The following is a 13370-nucleotide window of genomic DNA, read 5'->3' on the forward strand; positions in this document are numbered from 1 at the left end:
AGATATTGATATGGAACTGACAAATTAGTTCCCTGACGTACACATCTGGAATGTGGGACTGTGCAGAAGTAAAACATGGACTATTCTAAATATGAAGAAGAAAAAGAAGTAGAGGAAGAAGAAGAAGAAAGAGCAGGAGGAGGAAGGAGAAGAAACTGCAAGTGGTTGAAATGAAGTACTTTGGGTGGTGGTGATGGTTAGTGTTTAACGTCCCGTTGACAACGAGGTCATTAGAGACGGAGCTCATGCTCGGGTTAGGGAAGGATTGGGAAGGAAATCGGCCGTGCCCTTTCAAAGGAACTATCCCGGCATTTGCCTGAAGCGATTTAGGGAAATCACGGAAAACCTAAATCAGGATGGCTGGAGACGGGATTGAACCGTCGTCCTTCCGAATGCGATTCCAGTGTGCTGACCACTGCGCCACCTCACTCGGTGAAGTACTTTGGGTTTATGTTAAAAATCCGATGGGCAGATAGGGTTCAACATAAACAAGAACGTTCTGAAAAAAATATGTGGGGAAATAAGTCTATGGAAAGTCCTAAGCAGGAAAATGTACAGAGTAGCGTGAAACTTGTTATGGGATCCCTGGTGCTGGGAGTAGTAGTAGAGAAAAACATAGGTGTTCAGATAAAGGCTAGACTATGCAAAACAGATTACATGGTATGCTGGGTGTAGTAGTTAATACAAGACTGAAAAGGATGGAACAGCGTGAAACAAGTAGAAAGACTGATGGCTTGAAAAAAGAGTATAAGGGGAAACTGCAAGGATAGATCACTAGAAACTACAGCTGAAGTTGTTTATGCAATGAGGATGCAGTACTCTAATTCTGCCGTATCATGTATATTTTTTCTCGTGTACTCACCACAAAGAAGATGGCAATGATGATGGCTCCAGCCCTGAGGGAGCATCCGCAGCAACACTGCTTTAGAACTACCATGTCTGCAACACCGGTTTTCTGACTTGGAAGTTGCTGTGGATTCCTCTGTAACAACAGTATGATGGTCACATTTCATACAGGCGCTTGAACACATTCTGAAGTTAATAGCCAAATTGTTTAGTGTGACGTGATTGGCGACACTAATTACACTGCATATCCTCACCGGAGGAGAATTGCCTGAATTGTACCATTTGAGATTTTACTTATTATATCCTAAACAATAAGTTACAAAATTATTCAAACAATACCATCCCCACCTATAAGATGTCGTTCTTGGTATCTGATTTAAATAACTGCAAATCTGAGAAAAATGAACATATTCCATTCAGTTTTTTAAAAAATGTGCAAGCGGTATAAATTAGGAACCAGGTTTCCTTAATTCGTATCAGTGGATACATAAACTGAACCACTCACAACGGACGACATACAATATAACCACTTAGGTAAGTCTAGATGAGTGCGAACAATTTCAAATAAAATATTACAGTTTTTCTTTATTTTATATTAAAGCGTAAAGGTGTAATGCCAGAAATGTATAAGAATCCATCTTGAATTAGATGCGTGAGGACTTCCAATGACGTCCTAGCGTATTGTGGTTGATGATGTAAAGTTAGGATCATTGGTTGACAAAAAACGCATGCCTAGACAATCGTAATTCTGAAATAGCGGTCATAGTATTTTAGAGTTAATGCATTCCGTTCAGAATTGCACGGAATGCTCTGCGAACGTGTGTAACAGCACGGAGTTGTAGATCTACATCTAACAAAATAAGCTCGTTGAATTGCTACCGAAATCCATTTCCCTCAGAGTCTGTGATATTTCTTGGATAGACACATTTTGCCTGCCATTCCTTCTTCTGCATTCAAAGTATAACGCAGTCCGTTTCTTTCTGCACCGTAGGAGTCTAGGTATCTTGCGTCTGACATGCATTATGACAGCCAATACAATTCTTTTGGGTGTTTGACCGCACTGCCAATGTGTAAAATTTTTCAACGTTTTGGACACTGTAGCAAATGGCCGAAACGTCAGAAAATTTTACACACAATGCGGTCACCTAACGAGACGAATTTTATTGGTTATACATTATCTTTTCATATGTACGAGGGTGAGTCAAATGGAAACCTTAAATTGGTAATAGCAAATCGAAATTTCGCGCTGTAAGTTGGTAAGCGTGCTACAAACAGTGTGCAGAATGGCCTGTAGGTGGCAGCATAGTGCAGATGCACGCATACCGTCGCAGTATCAGTATAAAGATGGCCGCCCCACTTGCGACTGGCATCAGGGAAAAACAGCGTTCTGTTACTCGGTTTTTGCGTAGTACAGGCGTGAAACATATTGAAATTCATCAATGAATGAAGGTTCAGTACGGTGATGCATGTTTGTCACAGCAGCAAGTCTACGAGTGGAGTAGGAAGTTCGTAAATGGTGTGACTTCAGTGGAAGATGCTCCTTGTCCAGGTCAGGCACAACGAGTTGTGACTCCACAGAACATTGCGGCAGTTGAAGCCGTAGTGAAGGAAAACCGCTGAGTGACACTGAATGACACTGCAGCATGTTAACAGATTAGTCATGGGTCAGCACACCACATTGTGCATGATGTGCTCCAGTTTCAGAAAGTGTCTGCAAGATGGGTGCCACGGCAGCTGACTCCTGAAAAGAGAGAACGACGTGTTGATGCTTGTGAAGAACTTCTTCGGCGCTTTGAACGAGAAGGTGGTTTCCTTGCAAGAATCGTTACTGGGGACGAAACCTGGGTTCACTTCATTCTTAGTGTCTTCCTCATCCACCATACTCACCAGACCTTGCCCGAAATGATTTCCATATGTTGGACCACCCAAAGATGCAATGGGAGGAAAGAAGTTCCGTTCTGATGAAGAGGTACGTCACGCAGTGGATGAGTGGTTGCGCATACTACCAAAAGAATTTTTTCTAAAGGAATTTATGCACTTTGTAAGCGCTGGAGGACTTGCATTGAGCGTGGGGGGAATTATGTTGAAAAGTGATACCGCTTTGTGCCAGTTCTGCACAATAAAAAATATTTTAAAAAATATTTAAGGTTTGCATTTGACTCACCCTCGTAAGAATAGACTCTAACCGTCATTAATTTAGTTAGAAATTGCTTATCTGCAGCTAAAAAAGTTACATATCCATTTCAATTTATTATTGTTATTATCAGCACTCCTCTTAAAATTGTTGGGTTGTATGCACGTTTCGTATGTGTGTATATCCATTTAATGCCCGCCTCTGTAGCTGAAAGGTCAGTACGGATGATTCCCATATATTTACCCGGGTCAGTTTCCCAGTTTTGGGAGGAATTTTTCCTTGGTCGGAGGACTGCTATGGGAGCCCCCGACCGATTACTAGCGCTTCCATGGTCAAGAAATCCGACGACTATCGGAAGAGCTGACCATGTGCCTTTCCACACCGCATACAATGACACCATAGGCAGAAGAAGACACGGCGGTCGGTCGGTCGCGATTGACACGTCTAAGATCAGAACACGGAACGTTACCTTTATTTTAAATTAATGTATGAAGACAGTAACTTGTTCTCGAAAGAACAGTTACTGTTGATGACCGTGCAGCTTTTCCCTGGAATAAATGATGACTAACTGACAACCTCAGCTGCCGACAGGCGTTGTTGATATACCTCGATGTGGACCGCTGAAAATGTGTGCCCCGACTGGGACTCGAACCCGGGATCTCCTGCTTACATGGCAGACGCTCTATCCATCTGAGCCACCGAGGACAAAGATGAATAGCTCGACTGCAGGGACTTATCTCTTGCACGCTTCCCGTGAGACTCACATTCCCAACGGTCCACGATTCTACATATGTATTGTACCTTATAGACATTTGCCCACCCACTCATTACTTGCGCACGCTTTGGCGATTCCCGTAAGAGTTTAGGCAACCTGTGCGCATTCGCACAGACGAAGGTCAATGGCTGCGTAGCCTTTAACTATATATACACTCCTGGAAATAGAAAAAAGAACACATTGACACCGGTGTGTCAGACCCACCATACTTGCTCCGGAGAGGGCTGTATAAGCAATGATCACACGCACGGCACATCGGACACACCAGGAACCGCGGTGTTGGCTGTCGAATGGCGCTAGCTGCGCAGCATTTGTGCACCGCCGCCGTCAGTGTCAGCCAGTTTGCCGTGGCATACGGATCTCCATCGCAGTCTTTAACACTGGTAGCATGCCGCGACAGCGTGGATGTGAACCGTATGTGCAGTTGACGGACTTTGAGCGAGGGCGTATAGTGGGCATGCGGGAGGCCGGGTGGACGTACCGCCGAATTGCTCAACACGTGGGGCTTGAGGTCTCCACAGTACATCGATGTTCTCGCCAGTGGTCGGCGGAAGGTGCACGTGCCCGTCGACCTGGGACCGGACCGCAGCGACGCACGGATGCACGCCAAGACCGTAGGATCCTACGCAGTGCCGTAGGGGACCGCACCGCCACTTCCCAGCAAATTAGGGACACTGTTGCTCCTGGGGTATCGGCGAGGACCATTCGCAACCGTCTCCATGAAGCTGGGCTACGGTCCCGCATACCGTTAGGCCGTCTTCCGCTCACGCCCCAACATCGTGCAGCCCGCCTCCAGTGGTGTCGCGACAGGCGTGAATGGAGGGACGAATGGAGACGTGTCGTCTTCAGCGATGAGAGTCGCTTCTGCCTTGGTGCCAATGATGGTCGTATGCGTGTTTGGCGCCGTGCAGGTGAGCGCCACAATCAGGACTGCATACGACCGAGGCACACAGGGCCAACACCCGGCATCATGGTGTGGGGAGCGATCACCTACACTGGCCGTACACCACTGGTGGTCGTCGAGGGGACACTGAATAGTGCACGGTACATCCAAACCGTCATCGAACCCATCGTTCTACCATTCCTAGACCGGCAAGGGAACTTGCTGTTCCAACAGGACAATGAACGTCCGCATGTATCCCGTGCCACCCAACGTGCTCTAGAAGGTGTAAGTCAACTACCCTGGCCAGCAAGATCTCCGGATCTGTCCCCCATTGAGCATGTTTGGGACTGGATGAAGCGTCGTCTCACGCGGTCTGCACGTCCAGCACGAACGCTGGTCCAACTGAGGCGCCAGGTGGAAATGGCATGGCAATCTGTTCCACAGGACTACATCCAGCATCTCTACGATCGTCCCCATGGGAGAATAGCAGCCTGCATTGCTGCGAAAGGTGGATATACACTGTACTAGTGCCGATATTGTGCATGCTCTGTTGCCTGTGTCTATGTGCCTGTGGTTCTGTCAGTGTGATCATGTGATGTATCTGACCCCAGGAATGTGTCAATAAAGTTTCTCCTTCCTGGGACAATGAATTCACGGTGTTCTTATTTCAATTTCCATGAGTGTATGAAGACAGTTAGTCATCATTTATTAAATTAATGTGATTCATGATCCGCATTTAGATATCCTTATAAAGCTAAATACTGTGCATCTATGCTCCTTGTTACCATACTATAATGCAAAATAATTATTTAATTCACCGTATCAGCGCTGGCGAGCTAGGCAAGCACTTAGATGGCTGACCGACCGGACCTGCCTAGAGGTTTTGGCAAGCGGAGTGCACTCAGCCCTTGTGAGGCAAACTGAGGAGCTACATAATTGAGAAATAGCGGCTTCGGTTTCGTAAACTGCCATACGTCCGGGAGACCGGCGTGCTGACCACATGACCCTCCATATCCGCATCCAGCGACGCCTCTGGGCTGAGTATGACACGGCGGCCGGTCGGTACCGTTGTGCCTTCCAAGGCCTGTTCACGCGCAGTTAAGTTCTGTACACTAACGAAATTTTATAGTCGTCGTCATCTCTTTAATATTTCGAACAAACTAATCGCAGCTAATACAAAATGGCAGCTGTCTGAAAAGTAAGTTTGTTTCCTCTATTAGGTTGGTGCATAAGTTCGTAACACTTTTGTTTTGCATGTTGGTATTTGTATTGCTATGGATTTATCTGTCGACCGTTATTTTTTATTTCTCGTTCAGTGTTTTTTGAGTTTACATATTGTCATTTTGTCATTTGGAGGTAGTGAGTGGAGCTGTGGAAGCTAGAATGAGAGTGCCGAGTGGAGAAATCGGAACATTTCCGACATATTCTACTGTTTGAGTTCAATAGAGGAGTGACTGCAGCGAAGACAGCCAGAAACATTTGCGTCATGTATGAGGATAATGCCATTGGACAGAGCACCGCAAGAAAATGGTTTCCTTGTTTTAAGCAGGACCGTTTAGACATTAGTGCCTCTTCACGTTCGGAAAGACCTTCCGGGTTCGATAAACGCCTTAACCCACTATAATACAAGTCAGTCTACTCGACAACTGGTAGATGTGATAAACTGTAATCATTCCAAAAATGGTTCAGATGGCTCTGAGCACTATGGGACTTCTGAGGTCCTCAGTCCCCTAGAACTTAGAACTACTTAAACTTAACTAACCTAAGGACATCACACACACCCATTCCCGAGGCAGGATTCAAACCTGCGACTGTAGCGGTAGCGCGGTTCCAGACTGAAGCGTCTAGAACCGCTCGGCCATACCGGCCGGCGTGATCGTTCCACCATCGCACGACATTTGCATGGAATGGGGAAGATTCAAAACTCGGATGTATGCTCTAAGCCAAAATAAAAAAAAAAATTATCAGGTGGTCACATAAGCATCTCGGATGGCTCGTCATCAATTCACTCGTGAAAAACACCAACCGTTCCTATCCCGTATCGTTAGTGTTGGCGATAAACGACGTCTTCGTGCTAACATAAGGAAAATAAACGGATTGTTGAGCCCAAACAATGCAGCGACTCCCCATTCAAGGACCTGTGCGCATCCACAATGTATTGTATCTGGTGGAACAGCGGCGGGGTGTGATTGCTTTCCCGTGATGTAACCGTCACTGCCGACATTCGTTGTGCGCCCGCTATTTCCCGTGGGCCCTGGTCGTTTCATAATGACATCACGTAGAAAGAAAGTAAAATGGGTGTGACTTGAACAGAGCTGGAAGGGATGCCAAACACTCGAACAGTATTCAAGAAGGGGTCGCACTACCGTTCTGTACGCCGTCTGCTTTTTGGATGAGTTACATTTCCCCAACTAAAACAAAGCATTTTCCTCCAGTGCCACCAGCCGGACGTGATCATTCCATTTCTCATCGCTTTGCGACTTACGCCAAGGTATGTAACTGACGTGGTTGTGCCAAACAGCACACTTCTAATGTTGTACCCGAACATTACGGGTTTGCTTTTCCTGTTCATACGCATTAACTTACAATTTTCTACTGTCAAAGCAAGCTGCCATTCATAACACCAACTAGGTATTTTGTCTAAAGTCATCTTGTATCCTCCTACAGTCACCCAACGACGACACCGTCCCGTACTCCATAGCATCATCAGCAAACAGTCGCGGACTGCAACTCAGCCTGTCATTTTTACATACAGAGAACAAAAGCAGTACTGTCACACTTCCCTGGGGCACTCCTGACGATACACTCGTCACTGATGAACACTCACCGTCGAGGACAACGTACTGGGTTCTATTTCTTAAGAAGTCTTGGAGCCACTCGCATAACTGGGAAACTAACATGGTTAGCAGACTGCAATGGGGCACTGTGTCGATCGCTCACCGGAAATCTAGGAATCTACCTGTTGCCCTCCATCAATTATTTGTACGATATCATGTGAGAGAGTGGCTAATTGAGTTTCGCAGCCGGCCGGAGTGGCCGTGCGGCTCTAGGCGCTACAGTCTGGAGCCGGGCGACCGCTACGGTCGCAGGTTCAAATGCTGCCTCGGGCATGGATGTGTGTGATGTCCTTAGGTTAGTTAGGTTTAATTAGTTCTAAGTTCTAGGCGACTGATGACCTCAGAAGTTAAGTCGCATAGTGCTCAGAGCCATTTGAACTTTTTTTTTTTTTTTAGTTTCGCACGAGCGATGCTTTCTACATCCGTGATGATTTGTAGACCGAAGCTCTTCTCTCTCTAGAAGATTTATTATATCCGAAATCAAAATGTGTTCAAGAATTCTGGAGGAAACCGGTGCAAAGGATTACGCTTGTCAGTTCCTATACCCTTCTTACTCCTACATACAGGAGTGGCCCGTGGTTTTTTTTCCAGACGCTTGGGGCTTTTCGCTGAGGACGAGATTCGCGATAAATGCAAGCTAGTACGATAGTTCAGATATACATGCCGATGTGGCAAGGTGAAGATGAAGAGGTAGTGAAAGTATAGAGGATATTGAACGGGAAATGCAGTAAATAAAGAGAGATGAAAATGTAGTAGTCATGGGGAATTGGAAGGCTATTGTAGGAGAAGATAGAAGAAAATGTCGCGGCAAAAAACGGACTTGGGACTGAGAGACGAGAAAGACTGAGTTCTGTAATACGTTTCGGCTACTTATGGCGAATACTCGGTTCATGAGTCACACGAGGAAGAGGTATACTTGAAAGAGAGGGGGCGATACGAGAAGCTTTCAGTTAGATTACATCATGATCAGACAGAGATTCTGAATCAGATTCTGGATTGTAAGGCGTATCCAGGAGCAGACGTAGACTCAGATCACAATGTAGTAGTGATGAAGAATAGGCTGAAGTGTAAGATATTAGACAGGAGGAAACAATACGAAAAGAAATGTGACACGAAGGTACTGAGGAATGAGGAGATACGTTTGAAGTTCTGTGAGAGTATAGATGCTGCAATACGGGATAGCTCACAAAGCAGTACAGTTGAAGAGGAATGGACATCTCTAAAAAGGGCAATGGCGAATGTTGGGAAGAAGAACATTGATACAAAGAAGGTAACAGAGAAGAAACCATCGGTTTCAGAACAAATGCTTCAGTCGATCGATGAAAAAATGAAGTGCAAAAATGTTCAGGGAAATTCAGGAATACAGAAATACAAGTCCCTGAGGAATGAAATAAACAGGAAGTGCAGGGAAACTAAGACGAAATGACAACACGGAAAATGTGAAGAAATCGGAAAAGAAATGATTATCGGAAGGACTGACTCAGCATACAGGAAAGTGAAATTAAAAGCAAGGGTGACATCATTAAGAGTGCATCGGGAATTTCACTGTTAAATACAGAGGAGACAGCGGGTTGGTGGAAAGAGCAGTGAAGATTTCTAAGAGGGGAAGATTTCTCTGATATGATAGAAGAAGAAACAGTAGTCGATTTAGGACATGGCGAATCCAGTTTTAGAATCATAATGTAGAAAGTATTAGTAGACTTACGATCAAATAAGGCAGAAAAGATAGCCGGCCGCGGTCGTCGAGCGGTTCTAGGCGCTTCAGTCCGGAACCGCGCTACTGCTACGGTTGGAGGTTCGAATCCTGCCTCGGGCATGGATGTGTATTATGTCCTTAGGTTAGTTAGGTTTAAGTAGTTCTAAGTTTTAGGGGACTGATGACCTCTGATGTTAAGTCCCATAGTGCTCAGAGCCATTTAAAAATTTTTGGTTAGCACACTGGACGCGCATTCGGGAGGACGACGGTTCAATGCCGCGTCCGGACATCCTGATTTAGGTTTTCCGTGATTTCCCTAAATCGCTCCAAGCAAATGCCGGGATGGTTCCTTTTAAAGGGCACAGCCGACTTTCTTACCCGTCCTTCCCTAATCCGATGAGACCGATGAACTCGCAGTTTGGTCTCTTCCCCAAACAACCCAACCCAACCCATTTGAACATTTTAAGACAGAGAAGATAGATAACATTCCATCAGAATTTCTAAAATCATTGGGGAAGTGGCAACAAAACGGCTATTCACGTTGGTGTGTAGTATGTCTAAGTCTGGCGACATAAAATCTCACTTTCTGAAAAATATCGTCCACACAGTTCCAAGACTACAGGAGCTGACATGTGCGAGAATTATCGCATAATCAGCTTAACAGCTGATGCATCCAACTTGAATAGTATACAAAGAATGGAAAAGAAAATTGAGGACGTGTTAGATGATCAGTTGGGCTTTAGGAAAGGTAAAGGCAGCAGAGAGGCAATTCTGACGTTGCGGTTGATAGTGGAAGCAAGACCAAAGAAAATCAACACACGGTCATAGGATTTGTTCACCTACAAAAAGGGCTCGACAGTGTCAAATGCCGAAAGATGTTCGAAATTCTGATGAAAATATGGGTAAGGTATAACGAGAGACGTTTAGCGTACAACATGTACAAATGCTAAGAGTGAACAAAAAGAGTGGAAGACCAAGAACAAAGGGCTCAGATTAAAAAGGGTGTCAGATAGGGATGTAACCTTTCGCTCCTGCTGTTCAATATATACATAGAAAACGCAATGACGGAAATAAAAGAAGGGCTCAGCAGTGAATTAAAATTCGAGGTGGAAAGATATTAATGACACGATTCGCTGATGACATTGCTATCCGCAGTGAAATGAAGAAGAATTGCATGATCTGCTGAATGGACTGAACAATCTAGTGAGTGCAGAATATGGATTGAGAGTCAATCGAAGAAAAACGAAAGTAATCAGAGATAGCAGAAATAAGAACAGCGAGAAACTTATTATCAGGATTGGTCACGTAGTAGATGAAGTTACGGAATTCTGCTACCTAGGCACCAAAATAACCAGTGACGGGTGGAGCAAGGAAGACATCAAAAGCAGACTAGCACTGGCAAAAAGGGAATTTCTGGCCAAGTGAAGTCTACTAGTATCGAACATAGGCTTTAATTTGAGGAAGAAAATTATGAGAATGTACGTTTGGAGCACAGAATTGTATGGTAGTGAAACACGGACTGTGGGAAAAACGGGAACAGAAAAGAATAGAAGCATTTGAGATGTGGTGCTACAGACGAATGTTGAAAACTGTGTGGGCTGATAAGGTAAGGAATGAGTAGGTCCTGCGCAGAATCGGAGAGGAAAGGAATATGTGGGAAACACTTAGAGCGAGAAGGGACAGGATGATAGGACATCTGTCAATATATCAGAGAATGACTATCATGATACTGAAAGGAGCTGTAGAGGGCAAAAACTGTAGAGGGAGACAGAGATTGGAAAACATGGAGCAAATAATTGAGGACATAGGTTGCAAGTGCTACTCTGAGCTGAAGGGTTGGCACAGGAGAGCAATTCGTGGTGGGAGTCAGAAGACTGATGACTCAAAACAGGGGATGGGGCAAATTCTCCAGAATACTCTCTATAAAGCCGAAGAGAGATTTCATCTAGTTAGCGATCTAGACCTAGCGACTGTTTCCAAATATTTCAGCTGCTACTCTACACCTGGGTTATCTACTTCCTTGCCATCCATGGAGGACTATATGCGACAGTCAGACGACTGTATGTCTGCACGATTGTGTTGCGTGAATAATTTCTTAAACGCGAAATTTATAGCTTTAGCTTTCCTTTCGCCATCTTCTGTTGCGTCACCTATCTGTTCATCGAGTGACGGGATACAAACCTACGACCAGCTTAGTTAAATTAAGTGTAACTAGAATTATCTCGGATTTCAACGAGATCTTTCGGTAAGGTATGACGTTGGGAGTTGTTGTATACCTCGCGCACTGATCTTCTTACGGACTCACGAATTTCTACTAACTTTTGTCTGTTAACAATTGCGTGCTCTTTAAACGAGAGCGCAATAATCTCTATTTTATCAGTATTTTCCGAGTGTGATTACTACTTTTCCTGCATTCTGTCATTCAGGTACAGTTACCGTTGAACTAGATACAACTGACCACGAATTGACTCTTGCTCCGTACTCAACATTTCCTTTTTGTGCTTGTGGACGGTCTATTATTTAATTTAAATCTGTAGTTTTCATAAAGCAATTGTAAGAAATTATGATTTTTTTAAAACAAATGCTTTTCGGCTTACAAAATAGCCCAGAAGGCCGAAATGTTGCACAGCACTTATGTGCGGTTGCATCTCGCCTCAGATTCCTTACAGACTGCCATAGACATGCAGTTATTGGTCTACCGGCCAAGTACGAAATAATTCCTACACGTTAAATATGAAGAGTTATCAGCTGTAGAATGGAATGACGACAATGAAAATTTGTGCCGGGCGGGGACACGAACCCGGATTTCCCGCTATATCGCTAGCGGTCGCCTTACCATTTGGTTATCTGATCCACTTCCAGATGTCGTCAACCATGCATCTACAACCTGTACTCGTACATCTATTATGTATATTCCCGGACAGGTGAGACATTAAAAAAAAATGGCTCTAAGCACTATGGGACTTAACATCTGAGGTCATCAGTCCCCTAGACTACTTAAACCTAACTAACCTAAGGACATCACACACATCCATGACCTAAGGACATCACACACATCCATGCCCGAGGCAGGATTCGAGCCTACGACCGTAGCAGCAGTGCGGTTCGGGACTGAAGCGCCTAGAACCGCTCGGCCACAACGGCCGGCAAGACATTCTACTTGAAAGTCGCTTGCCGAGTGTCGGCGGATAAATACAATACTGCAGCACCTGTCTTATTATGAATGCAAGTCCAAAGGAACTTTGCATCTTAATTCAGAATAACACACGCACAGCAATATCTTATAATTCCTAAACATGTCTTAGAAACCATTATCGAGCAACACATCTGCACACGTCCACTAGCCGCTGTGGAAACGTCACTGCGTATCGTGATAACACTCTACGCGGCGAAGAAAACTAATTAGTCGAGTACATCGCAGAAGACTCTCCACTGAATCACCGACAGCCACATTAGAAACTGTGACTCGCGGAGACGAGTCGAACAGTTCTACGAGGAACGCACCTTGACAGCACAGACGGACTCCTTGTAGATTCCAGCGTAGCGTCAAGGGTTTCTCTCTTCTTTCCCAACTGACTGCTCCATTTGTGCGACTCGAGCGATTAAAAACGGCTCAAGGAAGGAAACTGCGGCTTCGCTTCGATTGCGTCACTTCGTAAACGAAATTTTAGGAAGCCCGCACTCGGTGGTGGGAGGACTTGAGATAAGATAGAGAAGGAAGCAGTGGATTAAGTAAATAAAAATTGAGGCTCTAGTAGAAGTCCCGGGATAGCTCAGGAGGCACCGAATAACGAAGGAGAAAACAGAAAAAAATCAGTAAGTGAAGCATCAAAATTCGAGCGTATACCAGAGAGACAAGCTTCTGATGCTTCGTGTAAGATTGACGATCAGACAGCGCGATCAGAACCGGGTTCAGACCTTATCGAAGGACCCCATTCCGCATCCACCAGGTTGGATTAAAGAAAGACATCGAAATAATTCAGATTGAATGAAGGAAGGAAGGCCGTGCCCTTACAAAGGAACCATTCCCGCAACATAAAGTTGCGATTCGGTAAGCAATTCGGGGGTGTCTTGCCGGGTTTGTTACCGGTACGTTCGATCCCCGAGCGAGTATTACGGAAATGATCCGTGAATTCAAGTGGTTCAAATGGCTCTGAGCACTATGGGACTTAACATCGATTGTCATCAGTCCCCTAGAA

General features: G+C 45.0%; 1 protein-coding gene across 1 annotated transcript in view; it reads right to left on the bottom strand.

The window, feature by feature from the left end:
* LOC124717281 overlaps positions 1 to 12763 on the bottom strand; it is a 35678-nt gene extending 22915 nt beyond the window's left edge. Inside the window, exons 1-2 of the mRNA XM_047244096.1 lie at positions 12676 to 12763; positions 863 to 982 (exon numbers count right to left, since the gene is read on the bottom strand). Of these exons, the coding sequence (XP_047100052.1) occupies positions 863 to 937 (75 nt within the window). The 5' untranslated portion in view covers positions 938 to 982; positions 12676 to 12763. The remainder of the gene's footprint in view (positions 1 to 862; positions 983 to 12675) is intronic.
* Positions 12764 to 13370: the final 607 nt, after the last annotated feature.

Source organism: Schistocerca piceifrons, chromosome 9, assembly GCF_021461385.2.
Source record: "Schistocerca piceifrons isolate TAMUIC-IGC-003096 chromosome 9, iqSchPice1.1, whole genome shotgun sequence".
Classification (NCBI taxonomy): domain Eukaryota; kingdom Metazoa; phylum Arthropoda; class Insecta; order Orthoptera; family Acrididae; genus Schistocerca; species Schistocerca piceifrons.